This window comes from Microtus ochrogaster, linkage group LG3, assembly GCF_000317375.1.
Source record: "Microtus ochrogaster isolate Prairie Vole_2 linkage group LG3, MicOch1.0, whole genome shotgun sequence".
Classification (NCBI taxonomy): Eukaryota; Metazoa; Chordata; class Mammalia; order Rodentia; family Cricetidae; genus Microtus; species Microtus ochrogaster.
Genome location: NC_022029.1, coordinates 16,974,204 through 16,999,137, shown reverse-complemented (window position 1 = coordinate 16,999,137; position 24,934 = coordinate 16,974,204). Strand labels below are relative to the sequence as shown.

Sequence of the window (24,934 nt, the reverse complement as noted above, 5' to 3'; positions counted from 1 at the left end):
CCATCAGGTCACTGAAGCGTATCAGCTGGTTATGAAGAGTCCGGAACCTCCCCCCCCACACACACAACCATCAGGTCACCGAAGCTCCTCCTCTCAGGGTGCCCCTGGTTTCTTACAAATGTTTCTCAACTCTATTGCCCTGAACACAGTCCAGCCTCCTACTGGACACGGACTGTCATGCTATGAATGGCTGATGTCGGGGGCAGCCTTGAATAGAAGAATGGCAGACACGGCCCCTCACATGACTCGATCGGGAAGGGATCAGGTAAGCATTCGCTCCAGCAAGAGCTCAACCTAGCTCAGTCTCCACAGGGACAGCTGTGGGAGGCAGCCTGCCACCTCCAGGTGTACAGGGGCTCCTGACAGGAGGTACAAGCCTGGCCAGCACATAAACCATCACCTGGTGCTGAGATTTGCATAACAAAAGGAAGTAGGCACACAGCCTTCCACAGTTCGTCTGATCTATGAGACACACAGGCCTTGGGAAGAAGACAAACTAGATGCCACACCTTACAAATAACTTTCCTTTCTTCCTTTTGACTCTTGGGCCTAGACCCTTCGGGGCTTTGGCAGGAAAGGTAAAAGCTGCTTGTAGGCTATAGAGCCTTCCCTCCACACCACTGGAGGCCCCTTTGCTCCTGAAACCCCAACTGTTTTGCAACTGAAGAAGTCACAGCTCGGAGTTGAGCAAACTGCCCATAGTCTGCTTCAAAGGTATGATTTGAATGCTGAACCCTACTTTGGGGGTGTTCATACATCCTGGAGTTCCAGCTTTCAAACTGTGTGCTTATAAGAGGCCCCAACCTTTTCCAAAGCTATCTAGGGTCACTTCAGGGGACAAAGATCTAGTTCCTGTGTCTCTTTGAATGAAGGTCTGTTTTTTCCATTCTGTGTCTGTGTGAAGTTTTTCTCTTGAAAAGCAGCCTTTGCTACTGAAATAGAAAGGGCAGAAACCACTGTGCTAGCCACGGTCCCTGGAGTCCTTTGACTGAGGCTGGGCCAGGAGCAGGAAGGACCTGCATGGAAACACAGCAGTGAGGCTAGCTGTGCCCCTCGGTAAGGGTGGCTGAAAGTTTTGACTCTGCCCTCCTCACTACTTTGGGGCCAGTTAGGGCCTGGAACCATGGAGGTACTACTGGGGTCTCCACTGCTCTCAGAGAACCTGTTTAGTGGGGGGTAGGCAGTAGAGGGAGTCGAGAGGAGCAGGAGGATTAGGAGGAGAGGCATTATGGGGGGGGTACCCTATTCATCCCACCCCTCTGCACTGTGTAGGAGCGTCTCTCAGACTTTGGCATACATTGGTGTCTGGGCTGCTGCAGAGTGAGTGACCACGGCTCACAGACGAGGGCTCCCTGACAAGGGCTCCATGGAAGGGCTCAGGGCGCCTGGGAAACTGTATCCCCACCTGGCTCCAGGCAGAAACCCAGGCCCTAACTGTGCTCTCATGGAAAGGCTTAGCCAACAGAGGCCTGGGCCTCCTGGCTCAATGTCCCCAAGGTCGTGCTATTTGTTTAGCAAGAGGCACCCAAGGAAGGGCATTCCAGGGTTAGGGAGGGGGGAGGGGAGCAGCAAGGCTGAAACCATCCCATCCCCCCAGCTCCTGCCATGGATTCTAGATGCCCGGTGAGGAAATCTAGGAGCAGTCACAGGGGTTCTACAGACACTGAAAAATGGAAGGGTCATCCCAGAGCAGAAATTTCAGCCAAGTACAAAATGTCAAGGATTATTTTCATACTCAAGCAAGCAGTTATTTCATGGAAAACGAAGCAAAATCTATGGAAAAATAATGATAAAACAGTCTCCAAGGAAAAAGGTCTTCACTTGAGTCCTGAGCCCTCCCCTTTGAGAGTTTGAGAGGCCAGCCTCACAGACAGGCAGGGGCAGGAGCCAGCTGTGTCCTCTGTCACTAGGAAGCAAGCTGGAAAAGAAGTGGCCGGCACAGTGGTGCTTTGATGGGCAGGATGACAGAGAAGAGAGGCCTAAAACAGGGCAACTGTGTGGGCCCCAAGGAGCCAGCCTTTCTCAGCCAGAGCCCCCTGCACAACCTTCAGGGACCTGGCTCTGAGGCCATTACTTAGATGAACAGTTCAACAGAATGAGAACTCTTTACCCAGGAGTTCCTCGAGTTCCTCCCTGCAACAGCAAAAGCCTGTGGAAGGCACCAAAAGCCGGGACCTGATGGTGCCATTTCCAAGTGCCTGGGCCTGAGGGGCTGGCTCAGAGTCTGAGGGAAATACAGCATTAGTCCGGAGAGAGCCCTAGAAAAGCTGCAGAAAACACCCAACTGCAGAATCGCAGATCTGAAATAATAATCCCACTGTTAACGAGATGTGAAGGTCAGGCATACCTGTTCCTGGGGAAAGAACTTTGCCTGTGTTTCCAATCTCTCCCAATGACCAGACCAGGGTTTTTTTTTTTTTTTCTCTTTTGAGTGAGGATGAAAAATGTCTCTAGCGCAAGGCACAGTTTTCTCAGAGCCACAAAGACGCTAAAATAGGGTTAAATACGGAAAGTATGTATGACAGAGGAAGGCGCCCGGGACAGAACGTTAATTGGAAAAGCAGAGTGAGAAACAGTATGTACGCTATGTCTAGAGTCCAGACGGCACGGGCCAGACTCAGGGGGAAACAAACTCAGGAAAGACAAGGAGTGATGCTGTCTGAATGAGCGAGGGTGTGGGCTTTTCTCTGCTTTCCAACAGTGCACCAAGGCTGACTTCTCCCTAGTCGGAGGCTGGTTAAAGAGACAAAGAAAAGCCAGGCCAGTCAGGCTCCGGCTTTGTGCCAATCTCTCCCACCCTTGCAGACAGTCCTGAAATGGAGCCTGAGCGCCTCCCTGTGGCCACAGCACGGAACGCCTGAGGTTGAGCACAAGGAAGGCTGCTCCAGAAATGTCCTGGGAGCTGGGGGATCTGAGCTTGGGAGCCAGGCACGCTGCGTGTGCAGAGGAACAAAGGAACTCAGACAATAGGCCTCTGGTGGAACCAAGAATACTCCACCAACGGGGGGTGGGCAGCCCTTCTGTCCATGAGAGGGAAACCTGACTCTTCAAGTCACTGCTGTGTCATATACGAAGTGCCCTGGTTACTAACTTACTTATTTACTCCATCCATCCATCCATCCATCCATCCATCCATCCATCCATCCATCCATCCATTATCCATCCATCCATCCATCCATCCACCCATCCATCCATGTCAACTTGACACAAACTAGAGTTACCCGAGAAGAGGGGCCTTGGTCGAGACAATGCCTCCCTCAGATTGCCTTCAGGGATGCATGTAGTGCATTTTCTAGAATAATGGCTGGTGTGGGAGAGCCCAGTCCTCAGGGGACAGTGCCCCCTTTGAGTAGGTGGGCCTGGGATGGAGAAGACAGCAAACTGAGCAAGCCCGGGATACACAGCATCCATCCCTTCATGGTCTCCGCTCCAGCTCCTGTCTCTCTTCCCTCAGTGACTGTGACCTTGGGGTTTAAGCCAAGGAAACCTTGTCCTCCCCTCCCCGAGTTGCTTTTGGGCATGGTCTTTAATCACATAAGTAGAAACCAAACTAGCACACCAGGCTTTTGCCAAATCCCTGCTCAGAGGAGTCTTGAGTTCTCCATGCGTAAAAACCCTCCCTAGCTCGTGCCACATTGCCAAAAGATGGTCACAGGTGGCTCCAGGCCCTAGTTCTGCCATTTGGGGCTGTTTGAATGAGCTCAAGACGCCTGACTCTAGACTCCAGTGTCCTACCACAGAAAACAAAGTCAGCCTCACAGGGATCTGTCTCCTACGGGGTGCCAGCAATAGCCCCAGAAAGCAGTTCCGCGTGTTCTGGATCTTTTCACAAATGAAGGAGCCATGGGCACAGAGTGTGCTTAGCGAGGTTTCCTATGTTCTCAAGCCTCGCTTGGTCTCATATGAAGCATATACACGTGTGTCCTGATGTTCCACACACTGACTGCAGGTCACAGCCAATTTCAGAAGTGCTGTCTCACAGGTAACACGAGCTCCTGCACGCAAATGCCAATTAGCTCAGTTCCTGGCACTGAGAAAGCTCGCGAGAAACCTTACTTATTATTCCTGACAGAGCCGATAATACCAACTGGTGTCACATGGGTCCTTAAGAGAAAATCTGGCAGGAAGGGGAGTCCTCTTGGTGCTGCTTTCCCAGAATCCAGAAGCCAGCGGCCCTTACCCCCCAAGGGCACAGAGGTCCCTTCAGGTGGTCCCAGGCTGGCTGCCCAACACCGGCCCCTCAACTCTGCTACTAGACTAAGAAATTCAAGGCAGCACTTGCCAACCCCAAGAGCATTTTCCTACCCAAAAAAGGAGCCACTTTGCTAACTATGTTGTTCAGCCAAAGGCTGGTGCAGCCTCAGAAGTCCATTTCAGCTTGGCACGGCTCCTGGTTACTTAGAACAGCAGATGGCGTGAGTTCAGACAATGCCCTATTCTTAACAAAATAAAGCCTAGGCAGGCTCCTAGGGCTGGGTGAGGCCCATAAGGAGTGGATATTATAGGGTTCTCCCCATGTCACCCTGGTATCCTTACTGCCTGTCCCTTGTGGACCAGACCCCTCCTCCTCACAATATACACTGGCTGAAGGCTACTGGGGACACTAGATTCCCCTGGCCTGGGGACCTCTGCCCAATGTGAGGCCTCATCTCCTCTGTGGTGGGCTCACATCCCTGCAGTTCATGTTCCAGATGTCATACTTGGGGAGGTCAGCCCATGCCAAAAGGGTGGCATGCTGGGGACCTCATCTTGTATGACATCACACTGAAAGTGCCTTTGTCTAATTCTTCGGGGGATCTTGTTTCAGGCAGCCTCCCCTGTCTATATCCTGAGGATGGCAAGCGAGTTCCCAAGACCCATTTGTCAGAGTGTGAAGGGTGCCCTGGGCCGTGGTCTGGTTCTGCTGGAAGCGAACCTTATGATGACGGCTAACGTGAACACCTACACATCCTAGATCATCTCCCTGCAGTGCTCCACGCAGTAGGTACTGTCGAGAGCCCATTTTGACGGAGGAAAACTGGAGAAAGAGGCAGATAGCCCGGGAGCCTTGGTGACTGAAGGATGGAGCTGGAATTCAGGCCCAGCGCAAGCGCTCAAACTGGGTGCCAAGGCAGCGCCATTCTTCACCTTGGGCTGTTGTTTGAAAGGAAGAAACAGCTGAGACGCAGCCTGCGAAGCACACAGCGTTATGCTCAGCACAGAAAATATTAGTATATTAGCTGCTCTTTGCTAGAGCCAAGAAGGATAAAAAGTATTCTGGGATAGCTGAGTAGCTGGTTTCCATTACGGAAGTCATTGTGTTCTCAGCCCACATCCACTGGGGGAGGGGGGGACTGTGGCAGATGTCTGGTTGTGCATCTCCTCCTCCGGCCTGTGCCCTGACCCCATTTCCAGCACAGGGTGGTCCCTGTAGCCAGGGCTCAGGAGCGTCTCACTGATTGGCTGGATGCACCAGAGAGGCGTGAAGCAAAAGGGGTGCCTAGCTGGTTTGCCTCTCCATCTCCTTGGAGCATGTGTGAGCATGTGAAGGGGACACTGTCCAGTCACTGTCACAGGTGATTTATACCCACATGGTCCTGGAGGAGCTGAAGGGAACCCTGCCTTACAGACGGAGAAGCATGCTCAAAGGCAAACAAGTCACACTGCCACTCATTCAGCGAGAAGGAGAACCCAGGTCCCAGTGCCAGTACTGCTGGGTCCAGCAGGCTGTACTACTGAGCTACCATGGGGCTATCTGTGTAGTTAGTCACAGACGGGGATCTGACGAGGGATGGGTAGGTGTAACCCTGAGGTGGAGCAGAGTGAACTCTCCTGAGCACACCAGGTCAAAATCCCATGGCCCAGACCCCTTTGAGCCCAGGACCTGGGACGCAGTGGAGACCTACCGCATGATGCCCAGGGGGTCGAGCGCCTCTTCCTCCTCCTCTTCCTCCAAGGACTTCTCCACATCCTTGTTGCTCAGGCCCAGTGTGGGGGGCTGCACGTCATCCTGCTGCTCAAAGAAATCAAAAGCCTCATCGCTGTCCCCTGGCTGGCTGGCTGTGTCACCTAGGACAGAGGGATCTCTAGTGGCATGGCCTGCAGCCCCTGCAGCCCTGGTTCCTATGGGAGAAGAAAATGAGAGATTGACGTCCACTTTCAAGGTGATATCTCCATACCCACCCTCGGGAGCCAGGTTCTGAGGGCTTCCTGAAACTTCCTGGGACCCCAATTCTGAGAGGCTGGGAGAGGGCCAGGTTCTGTGGTGTCCCCCTCAGGGATGCTGGCACCATGGAAGGCCGGTGCGGCCTAGCCATGGGGAATGTCAGTTTAGGCTGAAGGTAGGAGTTTCAGAATTTCTGTGGCCTAGTATTGTGTGAACTCTGCCCAGGGAGACACGGACAACTCTCTGCTCATCCCAGATAGGAGCACCCACAGAAGAAAGGGAAGAGTCCACCATGTCTAGCTTGATGTGCTGAGTGTAACTGGGGTTACTTACAGGTACGTCTTATAAGCAGCTATACCATGTTTTTAAAAAAAGGGACTCCTTCCTTCCTAATAGCTTGTCTATCTGTCCATCCATCCATCCTGCCCATCCATCCCTACATTCATCCTCTCCATCCATTCCTCCATCCCTCCCTCCGTTCACCCTGCCCACGCATCCATATAGCAGTCCATCCATCCTGTCCGTCCATCCATCCATCCATCCTGTCCGTCCGTCCATCCATCCATCCATCCATCCATCCAGTCCATCTCATCTTATCCATCCATCCATCCATCCATCCATCCATCCATCCATCCTGTCCGTCCGTCCGTCCATCCATCCATCCATCCATCCATCCATCCATCCATCCATCCATCCATCCACTTACCTATCAGTCTGTCTGTCACCCAGGGAGAGGTGGGGCCTTCTGAGTCTCTCCAACATCCAGGAGGGAAAGTAAAGGACCCATTTTTGTGCTTCACATACAGGTCAGTGACCACAGCCGCTAAGAATTCAAGAGAGCAGCAGCTGTGTCATGCCAGGGGACAGCATGCCACAAAACTCAGTCAGCTCTACCATAGAAACAGCCAAGCCGGTGCCCAGCAAACCCGGTGGTGAAACACACCAGCCAGCCAGTGTACAATGAGGCTTGAGCGGGACCGTCTCTTTCTCAATGCCTTGCTGTAGTAAATCCCCGCCAGCGACTCTGCCGACCTCACCATAGGCAGACAACTCCAGGAGCCTGCGTGATCAGATTTCTACCCGAATGAGTGCGGTGAGCATGTGGGAGATTCCAGAACAAACCACGACCACCCCAGGACAACTGGGCTGACATCAGTTCTCAAAGCATGAAAGGCAGGTGTTTGTGGTAAGTTCAGTTCAGAAAGAGGAAGCAAGCCCCCAGAAATAGAGCCCTGGCATCAATCACTGCGGCATCTGCACATGTAATATCTGTCTGTGAAAGCCTGGGAATAAACAGATAGTCCTCCCCACGGACACTTTGAGAAGCGTAGGTTTGGACTGTTTGTTCGTTTCCACGCAAGCCACTTTTTGAAACCATCACTTAAAAAGAAATCACTCAGCCAGGCATGGTGGTGCACACCTTTAATCCCAGCACTGAGGAGGCAGAGGCAGGCAGGTATCTGTGAGTTCGAGGCCAGCCTGGTCTATGTAGTGAGTTTCAAGACAACAGGACTAGATAGTTAAGCTCTGTCTTAAACAAACATCAGTCAGTAGTTAAAATTCCTAAAAAGCATTCTCCTTTCACATTTGGTTTATGGGAATTACGTCCCATAGAACCGTAGAAGTGGAGATCCATGAGATCAGAAAAGAGCAAAGTTAAAAGGCTGTCGGGAAAAGGGAGGGGGTGAAGAGAGAGAGAGATAGGCACCAGACGTAGGTGTGCCCTGGCCCGATCATCCAGGGATGAAGGGCAGATGCTCACTCAGGGGGATTTAAGTAGACAGGAGTGCTGGAGGGTGCAGTATTAAAATACCACCCCCTGGATAACAGGCTCTGTTTGAAGCATCTCATGTGTGTTAGTTCATATACTCCCAATCTCCATCAGTAAATTACTTCTCTTATTGAGAACACCGAGGAAAGAGGGAAGGGGAAGGGGGTTGTCCTGATACTATAAAGACGAGTTTGAGGTCCATGGAGTTGGCTAAAGGAGTGCCAGATCACACCCATACTCTCTGTGGGGTATGAACTGATTGTGATATCCACAGGGGACCCAGTCAGCAGGTGGGGAGGCACAGTGTTCTCTGGATGTCACAGGCTGCCAGGTCTGATTGGCAGAAGGCAGAGGGATGTGCACACGCAAGTGTCTAAGTGCAGGGAGATATATAATGAGATGGCTAGGAAGGCCATGGCGAGGTCCCTCTATGACATCTGGAGGTCAGTTCCTTGAGGGCTGGGGCTCCTTCTTACCATCCAGCCCAGGAGGTCACTGAGGCCCAAGAGCTTTGCTAAAGCTTGCAGGGCATGGAGGGTGGCAATGGGCTGCCCACTGGGTCACAGTGGTGGTGGTGGGGTTCTGGGCTGCAGAGACCTCAGGGACACGGGACAAAGCCTCAGGTACCTAGGAATTCTAGCAGCTCTGGGCTGCCGGCCAACTGGGCATCCTTGGAGACACAGCGCAGAATTTCATCAAACATGGCTCTCCTTTCCCGAATGTCAGACTCTCCGACAAACAGGACCTTCCTAGGCAGCGGGGGCAAGCTGGCTGCCGGGTAATGATTGCTCAGTTTCTGGTAAAACTCCTCGATCTCGCTGTATTTTTTGGAGACCTGGAATGAGAGGAGTATGTGGTTTCCTGAGAGAAGAGCCAACGGTAAGAAACCTCCTCACCCTGACCAGATATGTGCCCGGAGCAGGCCCGCCTATGACCTGCTGAGCTATGCTGCTGTTGCCCCCCAGCCTCACTCTCTGGTTCCCAGAGAGGTCTAAAGTCCCAAAGGAAGGATGCAGGAGCAGAGGCCTAAGGCATGGCTGCAGGTTCTGTGTACAGCCCTTTACAGGGACCTACGTGTCCTGCAAATGACCACGGCCTACACCTATTCAGGTCTATCTGAGCCTGCCCAGAGCGAGTTCGGCACCTGGCAGGTGACGGCCATCTTGCAATAGCACTGTGAATCACTTTTTCACAGCACAGACATCTTGATCATCCTCTGACTTGAACCGGCCTTCTGGTGGGGCCTGTCCTGCATGGGGGGCAGAGCCAAGAACTGCCCAGCAGGAGTCCCTGACACATGGGTGACACTGCCTGCTGCTGCCACCAGGTGTCCCCTGAGTCTCCAAAGGCAGCACTCAGCTTACTGCAAATCGCTGTATCCACCTCCTCCCAGTTCTGAACCTCCCCACAGTTTAGCGATCACTGCTTTTTCATAGACTCTTGCTATGCATGTGCTGACACAGAACTCTCTAGCTGGCTCTGGGCTTCATGCAGTGAGTAGCCACAGCCCTGTGCGCTTGTACTGGGATCTGCACAATCCATATGAGCTCAGATAAAAGTCACGTGCCTTATGCCCTGGCCTTCCCCAGCACCCTGGGTTTCCTCAGTCCCGGACTGGTTGGTGCTTCCCTGGAGGGTAAACCCATCTCCACAGGACATATGTGACACCGTTGAGAATGAAAGCATGGATGACCCGCACCCCCAGACCTGGCGGTACCATCTTAAGTATGTACACGGTTGTGTGACTGGACTGAGGGTGGTCCCATCACAGGGACTCTGGAAGGGTGTGGTCCACAGCTCGTTAACCAGTGTACCACCCCATTTCAAGGTCCTAGACACCAGGAGCTGGCTGTGCAGCGAGCGTGGCAATGAGGGAGCTTCAGAACCCTGTAAACGGGGAGTCCCCTGGGATAGGAAGCTGTTGCCTACAGCTCCAAACTGGCTCTGGAACTTTCTCGGGAAGAACTCTCGAGGAAAGAGTAAGAGGATCCCCAGGGCACCAGTTTCTCAGGTTCCCACTTGAATTCCTGAGTTCTGAGGCTCTGGCAGCGGCAGCCAAGCCACAGTGGGGAGTGAGCACCCCCTGCTGGCCTAACTGCTCCCTGCAGGCTCAGGCTCCAGACCCACAAAACAGGCAGTGTGAGTTGTAAGTCTCAGACACCCTGGCACCGTCCACGGCTCCCTCACCCACTCGTGTTCCAGGCAGAACATCAAGCAGCTGCCAGCAAGAGAGACAGGGAGCTAAAGTGTGAGCACCAAAATACCCGGTGACTGTGTGTGGCAAGCACTGCGGAGCACTGGGTTGACAGCAATGCTACCTCACGGTCCTCTGGTAAGTGTACACTGACTGTGCAATCAGGGTTTACAGGCACAGTCATACTTTACCTGAGGCTGCCAGATCTCTGATACAGTGCCTCCCCCCCGGTGTGGGGGGCTGGCTTTACGCCATGGCTAGCAACTAAATGCTTGCTTTTATTTAAAAGTATATATCCTTCCAAGGAACGTACAAGAAATACGAATTCTTTTAGCGAACTCATAAAATCCCAGGGGGATAACTCTGGCCTACATCCTTGGATACCAAGGCAAATGAGTTTTCCTTTGCCCTCTTAGGTACTCAAGATCTGCGAAGCGCTGCACCAGCCTGTATGCGCATGCCCACGCTTTGGACGCACCCCAGCATGCTTTCCATGGGGCGTGGGCCTCACTGTTTGGGGCAAAGCAGCACTAGTGTGGCATATGAAAGTGTCCCAGGTGACCTTTCATTCACCCTGCCCTAATGTTCGGTCCTCCGTACAGGACAGAGCAGGCTGCACTGGCATCCCAAGTGTCCCCAAGATGCTGCCTCTCCGTCAGGCCCCGGCATCACTCACTCCCTTTCTGTCTGCTCGGCTCTGAATGCGTGGGTGCACTGAACTCAGGTTATCTGAGGTCAGGCAGATTACTAGGAGCTGCAAACGGCCCCCCAGAGCGGACCCACTCTCAGAACACGGCAGACCCAGAATTGGCTCGTGTTCCACCTAGGTCCCTAGGTTAGATCTAAGGAGCAGATGAAAACAGCACGGTTGTGGAACGTCCCTTAAGGAAAGATTTGTGACTTACACTATCTTTTTTTATATGTGCATTGATGGTTTGCCTGTGTGTATGTCTGTGTGAGCGTGCTGGGTCCCCTGGGACTGGAGTTACAGACAGTTGTGAGCTGCCCCATGGGTGCTTGGGAATTGAACCCGGGTTCTCTGGAAGAGCAACCAGTGCTCTTAACCTCTGAGCCATCTCTTTAGCCCCCTTACATCATCCTTATAAATTTGGTCCCTTGCTGTCACAGAGCTGTACACTCATCATTTTCCTTTCGTTTCAGATGCCTGGAGTTGTGGAACCAACCTGCAGCAGGCTGCGCCCTCCTGGTTCCCCTAACCTTATCCTTCGATCCCGTCCTTCCTGCTCACCAGGTCTGGACCAAAGGGTAAATAAATGTGGGAACACAGCACTCCTTTTTTGAAGTTCTCTGTTCACCCAGCCTCACTTTTCTGCCCTGATGCCAGACTCAACTGCTGCTGGCTTGCTGGTGTCTCCATGATTTCTTCGTCGGCTCTTCTCCGTGCTATCCACTCCTAGTTCTTGACAAGACTTCCAAGCTGATGTCTCAGGCCCGGCCCACTTCTATGCTGGGCTTCCTGAGTCGACCCAATGGGTGGACAGAGCACTGACCGGTCTCGAACCTGCTCTCTGTCAGTGTTGCTGACCTTGGCGAATGGAAGCTGCACACTGGAAGTACCTCACACTCTCCTCGCCCCAGCTACTGCTTCTGCAGCTTCCAGCCTGGCTGCTTTCTGTGTTGTCCCCAGGGCCAGGCTCCTGGTCTTCTGATCCCCATGCCTTGCTGTTACTAGACTCTCTGGTTAAAGGCAGATGGGACCGTCACGTCTCTGCTTAAAATGACTTGTCTGCAAGACAAGTGCAGGTCCAGCTGTGTCCTGCATGTCCCCCAGCCTTGTGTCCTCCCAAGACCATGATCAACCGCTCAGGGGCTCCAAATTCTCAACCCCTTCCCAGCTCCTTTGCCTTCTTTCTGGGACACCTTTCACTCCTCCCCTGCTGATCAGCACCCTCCCCCCACTTCTCTCTCAAGACAGAGATTTTTTTTTTTTCGAGACAGGGTTTCTCTGTGGCTTTGGAGTCTGTCCTGGAACTAGTTCTGTAGACCAGGCTGGTCTCGAACTCACAGAGATCCGCCTGCCTTTGCCTCTCGAGTGCTGGGATTAAAGGCATGCGCCACCACCGCCCAAGACAGAGATTTTCTGTGGAGCCTTGGCTGTCCTGGAACTAGCTCTGTAGACCAGGGTGGCCTTGTGCCTCTGAGTGCTGGAATAAAAGGCTTGTGCCACCACGGCTTAAGACCATCTATTCTTTAAAACACAGTCCCGCCTTCACCTCTTCCAGGAAGTTTCCAGAATCTTCTCTTCTCTCCAAGGTATATTAGGAGCACCCCCTACACATTCCCAGTCTCCCCTGTGCGCCTGTCACATCTATGTCCTTCACAAGTCTGCCTTCCAGGGGACTCGCTGTATGGGTCTCCTCTGATGTTTCAGTCACCCCACAGCCTAGCGCTCTAGACCCTAGGGAAGTGTCAGCATGCTGATGCTACTGGACCCTGAAGGGCAGACACCCTGCCTGGGCACCCTCAGAGGATCATGGCTAGGGCCCTCTGCTCACCAAGAACTGGACAACATCTTCGGGCCGGTGCTTGGCAGACTTGAACACAGCCAAGCGGGTCACCACTAGGATCTGGTATTCCACGTGGCCGGACATCATCTTGCCCCGCACTTCCTGGTGCTGTGGCACGGTCAAGTCAAGGCCTGTGTGGACATTCTGCACTTGCCTGTAAAGCGAAGGAAGGCAGGTCAAGATCAGGTTCAAGTCAGCAGGCTTGGCCAGTGACGTGCAGGTTGGTCAGCCACCCATACCAGGAACTGAACTCTGCATTCTGTCCCTATCCCCTGTGGTATTGACCCCAGCGGCTGAGCGGGCTGGCCAATAGGAATCGCTACGTCTCAGGCTTGGTTTCCTTGTCTTTGCACCTAGGGCTGAGCTGGATTAAAGAAGCCCACTTGTGCTTCCTCTGCCCTGTGTCCAGGCAACTCTGTCGGATAGGCACAATTACACTTTCCTGTCCCTCCCTGAAACTCCTGACCATTAAGTTCAGGTCAGAGCAGGAAGCCTGGGAACAGGAGCTCATCCCAGACACCGACGGTCCCAAGGTCCCTGGACGGCATAAGCATCCTCTCGAACTTGCAAGAACGACAGACTTGGGTTACTGAATCATAAGCCTGAGGTTTATTTGTTTTTTATTTTTCGTGAAAGGGTTTCTCTGTGTAGCTTTGGTGCCTGTCCTGGAACTAGACAGGTTGTAGACCAGGTTGGCCTCATGGAGATCTGCCTGCCTCTGCCTCCAGAGTGCTGGGATTAAAGGCGTGAGCCACCACCACCAGCAGTAAACCTGAGGTTGGTTAGGGCAGATCTTAAATAGCTTAAAGTTTTGCAGGCTATCTTACTTCATTTGCATCTGTTCAGATCTGCCTTCAGACACAAAGCAGTCACAGACAACACCTGCACGGTCTGGGTGTGTTCTTGTACAACTGGAATTGTTAGTTCCCGCCGCCAAGGCAGTTACGTCACCTGTCGCCAGGTGCCTTTTTGTCAGCTATGTGACGTGTGCATCCTTTAAAAGTGCCCGCCAGGCACAGCTCGCTCGATTGCTTCTCTCACCTCTCTAGTCTGCTCTCTCTGGCTGTATGCCTGCCCCTCTCATGTTTTTACTTCAAGACAGCTGTTCATTCTTTCCCTACCCCTTGCTCCCAATAAGCCCCTTGCACTAACTTGCTTAGTGGCATATCTTAGCAGGGCTCCCACTTCGCCTCTCTCCCTCTTTCTCTCTCACTCCTGAGACAGGAGCTCTCTGTGTAACAGCCCTAGCTGCCCTAGAACTAACTCTGTACCAGGCTGACCGTGAATTCACAGAGATCTGCCTCCAGAGTGCTGGGGAAAACGTGTATGTCACCACCGCCAGGCACGTCCTTCTTTTTTAAAATTCCTTCAGAAATCGCAAAAGCAAGTAGTTGGCAGCATGGTTCAGGAGCACTAAACCAAACCGCTCAACTGCCGTGTGACTACAGGTCCCGAGAATCCCACTGCCCACGGCTTACCATGATTTGGCTCACACCGCCCTCCATAGGCCTCAGCCCGACTCAGGGCCTTCCATGACGCCCCAGTCCAATGGTACCCCAGTTCCCACCTGCGATCCGGACTCTTTCTACCAGGCCATCCTGCCTCTTATCTAACACCTCGGTTTGACTGTCAATCATGATCTACAATGAACCTGTCTGGACAAATGCCCATTCCCCTGTCCCACCTGCTCCCCGTTCCAGGAAGCAGTAAGCTCAGGATGGTAACCCTACCACCGATCTCCACGTCCTCCGCCTCCCTCACAACCTCACCGGATTCAGAAGGCACAGAGAACCTAAATAGGCCTCAGCCCCTCTTCCCCTCAGTGGGGTTGCTCCACCCCAGCTCCACCTGGATTCCAGGCAGTGCCCGCAGAGCATGGGTGCAGCAGACACAGGGTCTCTGTACCCCGAGTCATGGGGCCTCTGTGTCTGTGCTTTTCCATCACACTGAGAACGAAACCTCATTACCTTTCTCTATTGCGGGCTCTCCAGGGCCACCTCCCACCCTCAATGCTCTCTCTCTCTCCTTCAGGACACTGGCCTCCGGACTGTGGCTCTTGCAGTCTTCTCGGCTGAGCACAGGTTAAGATTTTATTTCTATAGTTATCTCCCTCAGGGGCTTCTCAAGTGTCTGCTCACCTGCTGTCTCTCAGAGAGATGTCCCTTGACCACACTGTATGAAACTTGAGTGGATCCCCAGATCTCCCGTCTTTTCACCTTCTTCCTTAGCATTTACTGTCCTTGACATAGCTTGGATTTTCCTATGGCCCACCTGTTCCCACCAAAGCCTCACTAGCATACCCTAAAACCTGGACCAGCCGGGTGGTGGTGGCACACACCTTTAATCCCAGCACTCGGGAGGCAGAGGCAGGCGGATCTCTGTAAGTTCGAGGTCAGCCTGGTCTACAAGAGCTAGTTCCAGGACAGAGAAACCCTGTCTTGGAAAAAAAGAAAAAAAAAAAAAACCTGGATCAGTACCAGCCATAGAAGAGGCCTCTGGGAAACCATGCATCTGCTGGTTGGATGCATGCATGAAGCCCGGGAGATGTCCAGCACAAGAAGGCTGGAAACGTCAGTTGATCCTGGGTCCAAGGCCACCTCAGCACTTGCAAAGGTGTCAGCATTACTTGAAGGCAAGCTCCCAGGGTCTACTGTGACTATCAGAATGGCCTCTGCCCTCACCACCAGCAGCACTCTCTGTAACACCAGTCACTGAGGGAAGCCACCACTACACTTCCTAGGCGCCAGCGCCAAGTTCACGGCCATGGGTCTGCCTGGCGTGGCCCACAGGGACATGTACTGCTTCCATGCTTACACTTGTCTATATGGAACCTCCATCTACAGAAAGGGAAACTGAGGCTCAGTGAAATGACAGAACTCACAGGACGACAGGGATACCTGATCTAGCGCAGATACGGCCGAAGCCTCATTAACCAAACCAAAAAGCTTCCAACAACAGGGGTTATGTACAGAATTAGACATTTCGAAAAAAAAAAAAAAAGAATTAGACATTTCGAGGCAGGGAGCTGGGAGTATAGCTAAACCTGTGGGTGTTATGTCCATTTACACAATAAGTTTATGTAGGGAGAGCACAGGCAGAGTATACGAATATCCTTGAAGTTCGCCATTTTAAAGTTACTTAAAAACCGAGGTACAAGTAGGACCACTCTCCTTCCAGCTGGGTCCCTTAGGTGTGGCTCTGGGTGCTGAGCGCTGCCTTTGGCCCTAATGCGGAAACTCATGACCTCTCTCCAGCGCCAACGGTCAGGGTCTCAGCTTTACGTGGTGGCGCCCAACAGCAGCAGTGTTCCCAGGGCAACTGGAACTTACTGGCCCCTTTCTCCCGCAGCACCAGCCACCCCGGTGCGGGTATTCCCCGCACGACCAGCTTGTTTGATTTACCTCGTCCCTGGTGCTTAGCATCGGGCTAGTACACACAGAACTAGCACTGAAAGGTTTGGGGGATCGGAAGAAATGACCCCCAAGTACGCAAGGACAGGGAATGGGCCCCCTATCCCAGCCAGTGCCAGTCCCAGGCCCTTCTAGAGTCTTGGATGAGTGCTTGGCCTCAGCTTCCTTGTCTGTAAAACCAGGGACACTAGATGGCGCGCCACCACACCCGCAGGGTAGTGGGGTGCACCGGAATAAACCGCCAGGCTGCTGGGGTGCCCGGGACGCAAGGGTGGGGGTCTGGCTCACCTGGAGGTGACAAGCACCGCCGGGGACTGCATGTTGGCTGCGGGCGGGTGGACGATCACGGGACCGGGCGTCACCAGCGTCGCTGCGTTAGGGCCCCGCCCAACTCGGGCTCCGCGCCACCTCCCCGGCTCTGGCCCGCCCCCTGCTGGCGCGTCTTGCACCTCGCAGCCTCCGTGGCCTACGGGGTAGTGGGGTGCTTTGCTTTTCAGCCCACCGCAGATGCCCCATAGTCAGTCACCTCATAAATTTGGCGCCTGATGCCATTTAATCCCAGTACATGCTTAGGCCTCTAAGGCGATAGGACTGCAGCCGCTAGTCCTCAAACCGCTCTCCTACAGTTCGCTGCAAAAGACTGCAAAAGCGCTCTCTCCTCTCCTGGGGTCGGTTTCACTTATGCAACCAATCACCCTCTCCCTTTTCCCCTCTCCCCTTCCCGTTTATCTCTCCTTCCCCCTCCCCCCGCCATGGATTCCCGGGTGGAATCACCAAGCTTGTATAGAAAATGTTTTCACTCACTGAGCCATCGCACAGGCGGGAACAGAGGTTTTAATGCACCCTCCCCTCCTGTCCCATCCTCAACCCTCCTCTCCTCTCCTTTCCCTACCCTTCCCTTCCATCCCCCTTCTTCTTCCTGCCCATTGCAGAAAGAAGTGGAGTCGGAAAGGGCTTTGTAAAGGAGCAGGTCCTAGAGGACCCAGAACTGTTGAGCCAGAGTGGGGGCGATATTGTGTGGGAGCTCCAGAGACTAGGGGATCAGCGGGACCTGAGCAGAGGAGGCAAGCAGGAGTCCGGGCAGGAAGGTACTCAGTGTTTGAGCTTAGGGCGCTGCACTGACCTGGAGACCAACTTTGGTCATCAGAGAACTGCGCACAAAGGGACGTCCTTGTGCGTTAGTGTGAAGATGGCAGACCTGCGGAGCACTCCAGAGTGGGGGAACCACGAAGGCTGCTGAGCTGCAGAATAGGGCACAGGTGTGAGAACCCCAGGAGATGGGGGTGAACAGAGGAGTCAAGGTGCTGCAGTGGGCTGAGATGAGGCTCTGTCTTTAGAGCGCTTGCCTGCCATACGCGAGGGCATGAGCTTCATGCCCAGTACCATGTAAACCCATGGTGGTAAGTCCAGCACTCAGGAGGTGAAGGAAGGAGAACCCGAAGTTCAAGGCCATCCTGTACTGCACAGTGAGTTTGAGGCCAAGTCAGCCTGGGGTACTTGAGACCTAGGAGAGAGAGAGAGAGAGAGAGAGAGAGAGAGAGAGAGAGAGAGAGAGAGAGAGAGAGAGAGAGAGACTATAAAAAGATGCTGCTATAGTGCTATAGTTTAGCTTGTGGCTTGGACACCTGGAAGAACCCTGAGGTGGTATAATGATGAGTCTGTTTTGGACAAGAGAGACTGCAGGACCTGGGATGTGGAGATCATTGAATGTAAATGGTCAGGACCTAAGGACTTAAGACTCAGATGTGGGTGGAAAAGAGACAAATAAAGCGAAGGATCTGGGTGGCACCCTTTCCCATGAGAGCCCCGAAGAGCTGCCTTGAGAGACCCTAGTGGGGACTCCCCACGAGACCCCAGGCTGCTAGCATGCCTGCCACCAATACTGTGTGAGCCAGTGAGCTGGGCTTTCCCATGCACTACAGGAATCTCAGCCTGCCCTTTGCTTGCCATGGGTACCACAGGATTCCTGTGAGGTTACCTAGTTCCTTGATAGCAATTCCATTTCGCCTTCTGTGGGTCCCACAGGCTCCAGTGCATAACTGTACAATGCCTGGAATGTGGGATCTAAATCTGATACTGTGTGCTTCCTGCTCAGCTCCATGGTGCAAGCAGTAGTAACAAGGACCGTGTTGCACAAGACTCCTCCCCGCTGTGTGGGGGGACCACTCCAGGTGCCCATCCCCTGGAGGGGAGTTAGGCCTCCAGTGCTGTGGAGTCTTAGTTCAGCAGGGGGATGAACTCTGACCTGCCATGTCCAAGCATCCCCTTTGTTTCTAGTGGAATGGGTTGTCTTAGGACCTGCTCATTTTATCTGTTCTTTCACTGATGCTCACAGCAACTGAGAGAGATGGAATGTATGGCAGGTGCTGTGGATCAAAAGCCGCCACCAACAGCCTTCCTTCTGCTTTGACTGCTTTGAGGGCCAGAAAAGGAAAACCTTTCACATTCCCTTGTGGCTCAAAGGGGGCTTAGGTATTACTTCTGGAATATATAGGGGAGTCCCTGCTGCTCTCCCAGAGGACTTGAGTTCTATTCCAACCACCCACATTAGGTTATTCACTTCTGTCTGCAACTCAAGCTCCAGAGGATCTGATGCCCTCTTCTGGTCTCTGCAGACACACACACACACACACTCACTCTCACACACACACACTCTCTCACACACACACAATTTTATTATTTTTCCCCCAAGACAGGGTTTCCCTGTGTACTTCTGGCTATCCTGGAACTTACTTTGTAGACCAGACTAGCTTCAGACTCACAGAGATCCGCCTGCCTCTGCCTCCCAAGTGCTGGGATTAAAGGTGTGCACCGCCACTACCTGGCTTTACCAGTTTTATGGAGGCAGCTCCCCAGTTGAGGCCCCTCTTCCCAGGTGACTACAGCTTGTGTCAAGTTGACAAACACTGACCAATGCTGCTCCCTTCATCTTTGTGTGTCTAGAACAAAAACCCTGGGTTCTATGACCAAGGTCGGAGGGATGGACATTCCAAATTATTATACAATAAGCTTTGATTCCAAAAGTCCTTGTTGATTTTTAATTTTGGATGTTGTTGTAGTTACTGTTCTGTTGCTGTGAAGAGACACCACGATGAAGCTAACTCATAGAAGAAAGCATTTAATTGGGAGCTTGCTTCCAGTTTCAGAGGGTTAGTACATTGCCATCACAGGCATGGCGCTGGAACAGTGGCTGAGAGTTTTCCTTCCTGATCTGCAGACAGCAGGCAGAGGGAGAGAGAGACTGGGCCTGGCATGGAAGCCCACCCCCCGTGACACACCTTCTTCAGCAAGATCACACCCTATGCCCTTTCAAAGAGGCAGAGGATATTAAACTTGTCCTGTTTGGAGAGATAGTGTCTTATTATGCAGCCCAGGCTGGCTCAAAAGTCAAAATCACTTTGCCTCCTGAATGCTAGGATTATGGATAGACGTCATCTCTATCAGGGTCACAAAGGAAGTCCACAGTGATGGTGGCTTGAAGGCCAGGTCCTCCCCCACACCTCAGTGTGTTTCTCTTGGCCTCACTGAGTGTGGTCATCTCTTCTCCCAGGACACCTCCCAAAAGGGTAGTTCAGAGGCTAGGCTAAATCAGCCAGGCGCTGTTACATACGCTTGCCAGCTGATGGCACTATCCGCCAGTCCTCTGCGGTTTGTCCCACCAAGAAGGCACTGAAAAGCACCTCTAGGAAGGGCTCTGGGAAAGAAGCTACCTTCTCCTATTACCTCTCCTCCCCTCCTCCACAGGGTGGTCTGGGCCACAGAGTGGCCACACCCAGAGGTCCTAGGCCTGGGATTTGAGGACCCCAGTGTGAATGCCAGAGCTGTTGCTTGGGGCAACGTGGGCAGCCTAGTTATAGGTTAAGCATGGGAAATTCCTGCAATTTGAGAAAGACTGGCCCTGGGCATACAGGAGTACTGCTGCCAGAAGCCGCTGGAATCTTTACTTCTGCTGCCCCAGGTCTTTCTGGGAGAGACTTAAGCCTTCCTAGGGGCTGGTAGAGGAGCCAGAGTTATCCGAAGAGAAGGAAGAGGCAAGTAGACACCTCTGTGGGGGTGGGGGAGGGTGGTTGCTGTCACCTCTCTCTCTCCATGCCCCCTCAGGGAAACCTAAGCCAGGACCCACTCTCCCTTTACCCTCTCTCTGCTCTGGGTTGGAGGTCAGAGGTCATGGTGCGTCCACACAGAGGACACACTCCTGGTCCTGCTGTCGTGGTTCCTCCATCCTTCACTATCCCTAGGATGACATGTGATTGTTAAACAGTCTCACTATAGTTGGCAAAAGGCAAAGCCAGGAAGGGTGAGGGACTTGCAGCCAGAGGTTCAAGGGCTTGAGTTCAGGTCTCTGGTTAGTGGGTGAAGCCAGTTCTGGAACCTGGACGATGGCAGCCCAGGGATCTCAGTGTTTTCCACATGGAATTGACATGCGAAACACACAGTCCTGACTTGCACGTCGACAACAGAAAGAAGGGCAGCCAGGACCCAGTGTTCCTCCGTGCAAAGAGGCCCCTGACTGGGCAGGTAGGTGGGAAGAGAATTACAGTAGGAAGTCTCTGTCCTACCAGAGCCACTTCCTCAGGGACCCCAAAGAGGGAAATTCATAACTACTATGGCTTTTTCATCTGGTCCCCAACCTGGGCACCAAAGGCAGGTTGTCATCCCAGCTGTCTGCCATCACCGTCTGGGCTACAGCAGGAAGGCTGGGAGGAGGCAGGCAGCACAAACCTTGGTCCAGGAGCACAGATGCCTGCTACAGACTGAGCTTCGGCCTTACATCTCTCATGGAATCTTTCAAGTATTAACCCTGCAAGTATTGACCCTGGCCAGGGCGTTCCTTCCAGCTCCCAAACATCCCAAGGGCCCAGATTGAGCTCTGCTCCTCTGGTCCAGAAGAAGGAAGAACTGCTTGGGAAGAATAAGAGGCTGTGTGTGTGTGTGTGTGTGTGTGTGTGTGTGTGTGTTTGTGTGTGTGTGTGTGTGTGTGTTGCATGCGTCCCCCATGCCCAAGCAGCTTTTAGATAGCCCTCGACCTGCACAGGCCCAGTTTGGTATCCAATGCAATTTTAAAGTAAAGGGGAGTGGGTGTGGTTCAGGCCCTCAAAGCCTTCTGACAGTTGATTGTCTATTTTCTGGACTCACACACTCTCTCTCTGGGATTTGTCTGAACTGAATTAACACAGACTGGCGACCTCCCTCCTCAGCACAGCCTGCTCTATAGAAACAGAGCTAGCCAAATCATCAGAGCCTGCGTGTTGGCATGCTCTGCATGCTCATGCGCCCCCTATTGATACGGAGGAGGTGGAAGCCTTTTTCACCCATGCTGGAAGGGTGCTATAACCCTAGTGGCTCCAGAGCTTTCCTTCCGGGCTCGTAACTACCCTACAAACATACCAGTAGCCTGTTGCCTTTTGCTCTCCAGATCTTGAAGAGATGTGATCGCTAGCCCCCCAGACCGTAGAGTCCAGTCTTGCCTTGGTTTGGGTCTGACCACCCTAGTATAGGAAAAATAGCAGGAAAGAGGCGTCATTCAGGGCAGAAGAGAGGGGAGGAAGCTGGGCGGGTACGCCTGATGCCCCACCATCCAGTTAAGAAGAGTACTCAGGTCTTGGGGTGAGGAGAGGGTGACACAGTGTCTGAGGGTGGGGAGGCCTACACCGCTTTTGGCGCTAGCCTCCAGCTGGTGGCCCTCACTTTGCCACACCAACTCCAGTGTCGTCTGTGTGATATGACATATGTCATTATGCCAGACAGGAGCTACGTGTCCCATGGGACTAGGCTTTCTGGAGGTCAATGTCAGACAGCCTGGTATTAGCCATCACTGAGGCATAGATGGGTTTCTTGAGTAGCTGGCTATATGGAATATGAGCTTTGCACAAATTCTTTCATAATAATGATAATATATATATATATATATATATATATATATATATATATGACAAGGATCATTCTCTTCAGGAACAGCTCTGGGATAAGAAAGCACAGTATGGGAATGTATAAGACTACAGCACAACCTTTGTCATACACAGGGTGTATGATGAACAAGGGAATAGGTGGGTTAATATTGATGGACAAAGACTGTTATATTATACTTTGGACTTTATGGATAGGCTTGCTAGACCTCAACCCCCATAGTGTCTGCTACATAAGAAGCTACTAAATAGTATATTTCAGCAGGTGCAGAGAGCTGATTAGGCATATTTGGTCACTAGATGAAATAAAGGGTTAGGAAGAGGAAAGGCCATGATAGCGATAATGAGACAGAAACTTTCTATTCATAATGAAACCACTTGTCTGAGGTTTACATTCCCAAGGACAAGATTTTCTCTTCTAAGGATGCTCTATGTCTAACACCTGTTCCTGATAATGTACTTTTCTTAAATATTGCTGATGTGATTAAAAGAAGCTTTCATACTGTGCCAACTAATGATACATGACCTTCTGATTTGTTCTTTGTTTGAATACTATATAATGAAAACATGAATTCAGTAAAATCGCAGCGGATTCCAATCACTCTCTTGTGTGTTGTGTCTGTCTGTCATTCGCTGAACTTGTGCCTTCCTGTTACCAAGACCCTGCTTCTCCCAAGGTCTGAGTGGCTCCCCTGAGCCGGTCTGTGGCATCACTTGGCAGGGACTGAAACAGGATCCAGCAGTGAGGAGAGGTGGCTCCTGCCCTGCATTGCAGGCGACAGGCCTAAATTGGGGGGCTCAGAACTGCCGGTCGAGCGTTTAGCAGGGTGCACTGCTCCGGGCGCTGGGCAGGGGTGGGATGGGAGAAGGTGGGCAGCGGTTTGCTGTGCACAGTTCCCCCATTATTAAACACAATGTTCAAAAGGAGACTTCCCGGAGCAACGGAGCCCGTTTCGCGATGCGGACCAGCCCACGGAGCCCATGGACCTGAACACCGCCGCTGGCTGTGTCTCTGGCTGCTGAGCGCCTGCCATGCCGGTGGCGGGGCGGCGGGCAGACCCTCGTTCCGGCTCGGAGTCCTTCAATTCTCCAGGCCGCCGCAGTTCCCGGGCCCCACTACTGTGCGCCGTGCTGCGGGCTCTGGCTTCAAGAATCGCTCGCTGGGTGGCGCCACACCACTTCAAGATGTCCAGCTTTGTTGGAGTCTGGCTGGAAGGGGCTCGGGTCATGGCAGCCACGGGGCACCGTCGCGCGGACACAATCACTGACTTTATAGACGCAAGGTACTTTAGCTATCTTCTGCGACAGTACATCGTATCTGCTCTTGCCCATAGACGAGTTCGGGGGAGCAAGCTTCAGCTCCGTTGGATTCAGAGCCATGGCCTCAGGAATCCCATCTTCAAGTGCGAGAAACTTCGAAGTCAGCGCATCCGAAATCTCTAAGACTGGACTGTGGCTCCAGGCAAGGCTTGGCTTCCGAGGGCTGAGGGAATGAAGGTCTGTCTCTCTGTCGTCGAACTGTCAGGTCTCCCTCAAGCTGGCGAGCGAAGTTCAAGATCCGCTTCTTTGGGGAAGGGTCTAGAGTGGCCTCGGGCCTGGAGCCCTTGGAGAAGAAAGAAAGTAGAAGAAAGGACAGGAGTGAGGACCCTGGAGTTCCTTCCCCCAAGAGGGACTAGCAGTGATGCTCCTTGTCCCCAGGGAGGATACACAAATTGAAGGGCGCTAAAGAGAAATCAGTGTAGAGAAACAGGTCGCAGATAAAAGGAAACGGTCCCTGTCTGTACCAGGAAGGCCCTTCCAGCAGGCATCGGGTGGATAGAGTTTTGTGTGGGAAGTGAGTATGGGTGTCAGTGATCTGTGGCCGCCAGGCCCCAGCGGCCAGAGTCCAGGACTCGGTTGTGTGGGGAGGACATGGATGCCTGGAGCCCAAGCGTCCCATTTTACCCTGTGCTGGACCCTCCAAGGTAGGGTGTGGGTGGGACTGTGGGGTAGTTGCTGTGTATCATCTGGCTTTTATTAATCTCCATTGAAGTCATTAAAGCAGACAGATAGGGAAAATTTAACTAATTTCAGGCGGAAATGCAAGCAATTTTGGCCTTAATTCTACCCAGCCAAAGATCTAGCTTGGAAATCAGGAGGGAAAGGAAGACAAATAGGCCAGGAAAGTAAAGTCCGGCAGCCACCGACAGTCTGCAGGCCATTGCCACCAGTGTGGGAAAACAGGCAGAGGTCACCGTGCAGTAATCGCCCATCTCAGAAACACACACAGTAGCCGTGCACAGACAGCTTGCTTTCTGGTCCATAGAAATCCTGGGCTCAAATGGCCCTTAGGACCAGCACGCATCTTCAGAAGTTCTGTCACCGCACTAGGCACTGATTCACCGATTCACGGGAAGAGCCAGTCCCGACACACAAAATCAGGGAAAACTCCAGAACTACATAAGGTGCTCCCAAGATGCAGGTGAGAGCATGGGAAGGGCCCTAAGATCGTAGAATCATCAGACTTCTTAGGGCTGGCTTAGTGTACTGTGTTATAGAACCAACTAGGTCTTCTGGTGGAGCTCTGCTTGACCAGCAAGACCCAGAAGTGGGCCACCTTTCCTCCCTCCCTCCCTGGAGAAGCAGGATGAGGTGGAGGCTGCAGAGAAAGTTCTTTGCTGGGGGTGGGGGGAATCGTGGCTGCCGACACAGCCCAGCACCTCTCTCTAGCTTGGTACCACCAGCTTCCCTTTAGAACAGAGTTGCTAGAGCAATACACCCAGACTGTAGACTTAAGGCATGAAGACCTGGTGTCCAATGGCTGGTGAACAAATCCTGAAGGTGGGGGGAGTTTCTGCCTGGTCTCTCTGATGGGGCAAAATGAAACCATATGACCCTCTAAAAAGGCAACGCCTTGTCTGCTCTTTGGTGGAATTTAAACTTTATTTTTTCCTTCCTTCCTTCCTTCCTTCCTTCCTTCCTTCCTTCCTTCCTTCCTTCC

The 24,934-nt window shown here is 52.7% G+C and overlaps 1 protein-coding gene across 1 annotated transcript in view; it reads right to left on the bottom strand.

The window, feature by feature from the left end:
• Hs1bp3 (HCLS1 binding protein 3) overlaps positions 1 to 16,383 on the bottom strand; it is a 32,064-nt gene extending 15,681 nt beyond the window's left edge. The window contains exons 1-4 of the mRNA XM_005360579.3: positions 16,337 to 16,383; positions 12,627 to 12,792; positions 8,544 to 8,751; positions 5,886 to 6,102 (exon numbers count right to left, since the gene is read on the bottom strand). Coding sequence (XP_005360636.1) covers positions 5,886 to 6,102; positions 8,544 to 8,751; positions 12,627 to 12,792; positions 16,337 to 16,368 — 623 coding nt within the window. The 5' untranslated portion in view covers positions 16,369 to 16,383. The remainder of the gene's footprint in view (positions 1 to 5,885; positions 6,103 to 8,543; positions 8,752 to 12,626; positions 12,793 to 16,336) is intronic.
• Between the last annotated feature and the right edge of the window lie 8,551 nt (positions 16,384 to 24,934).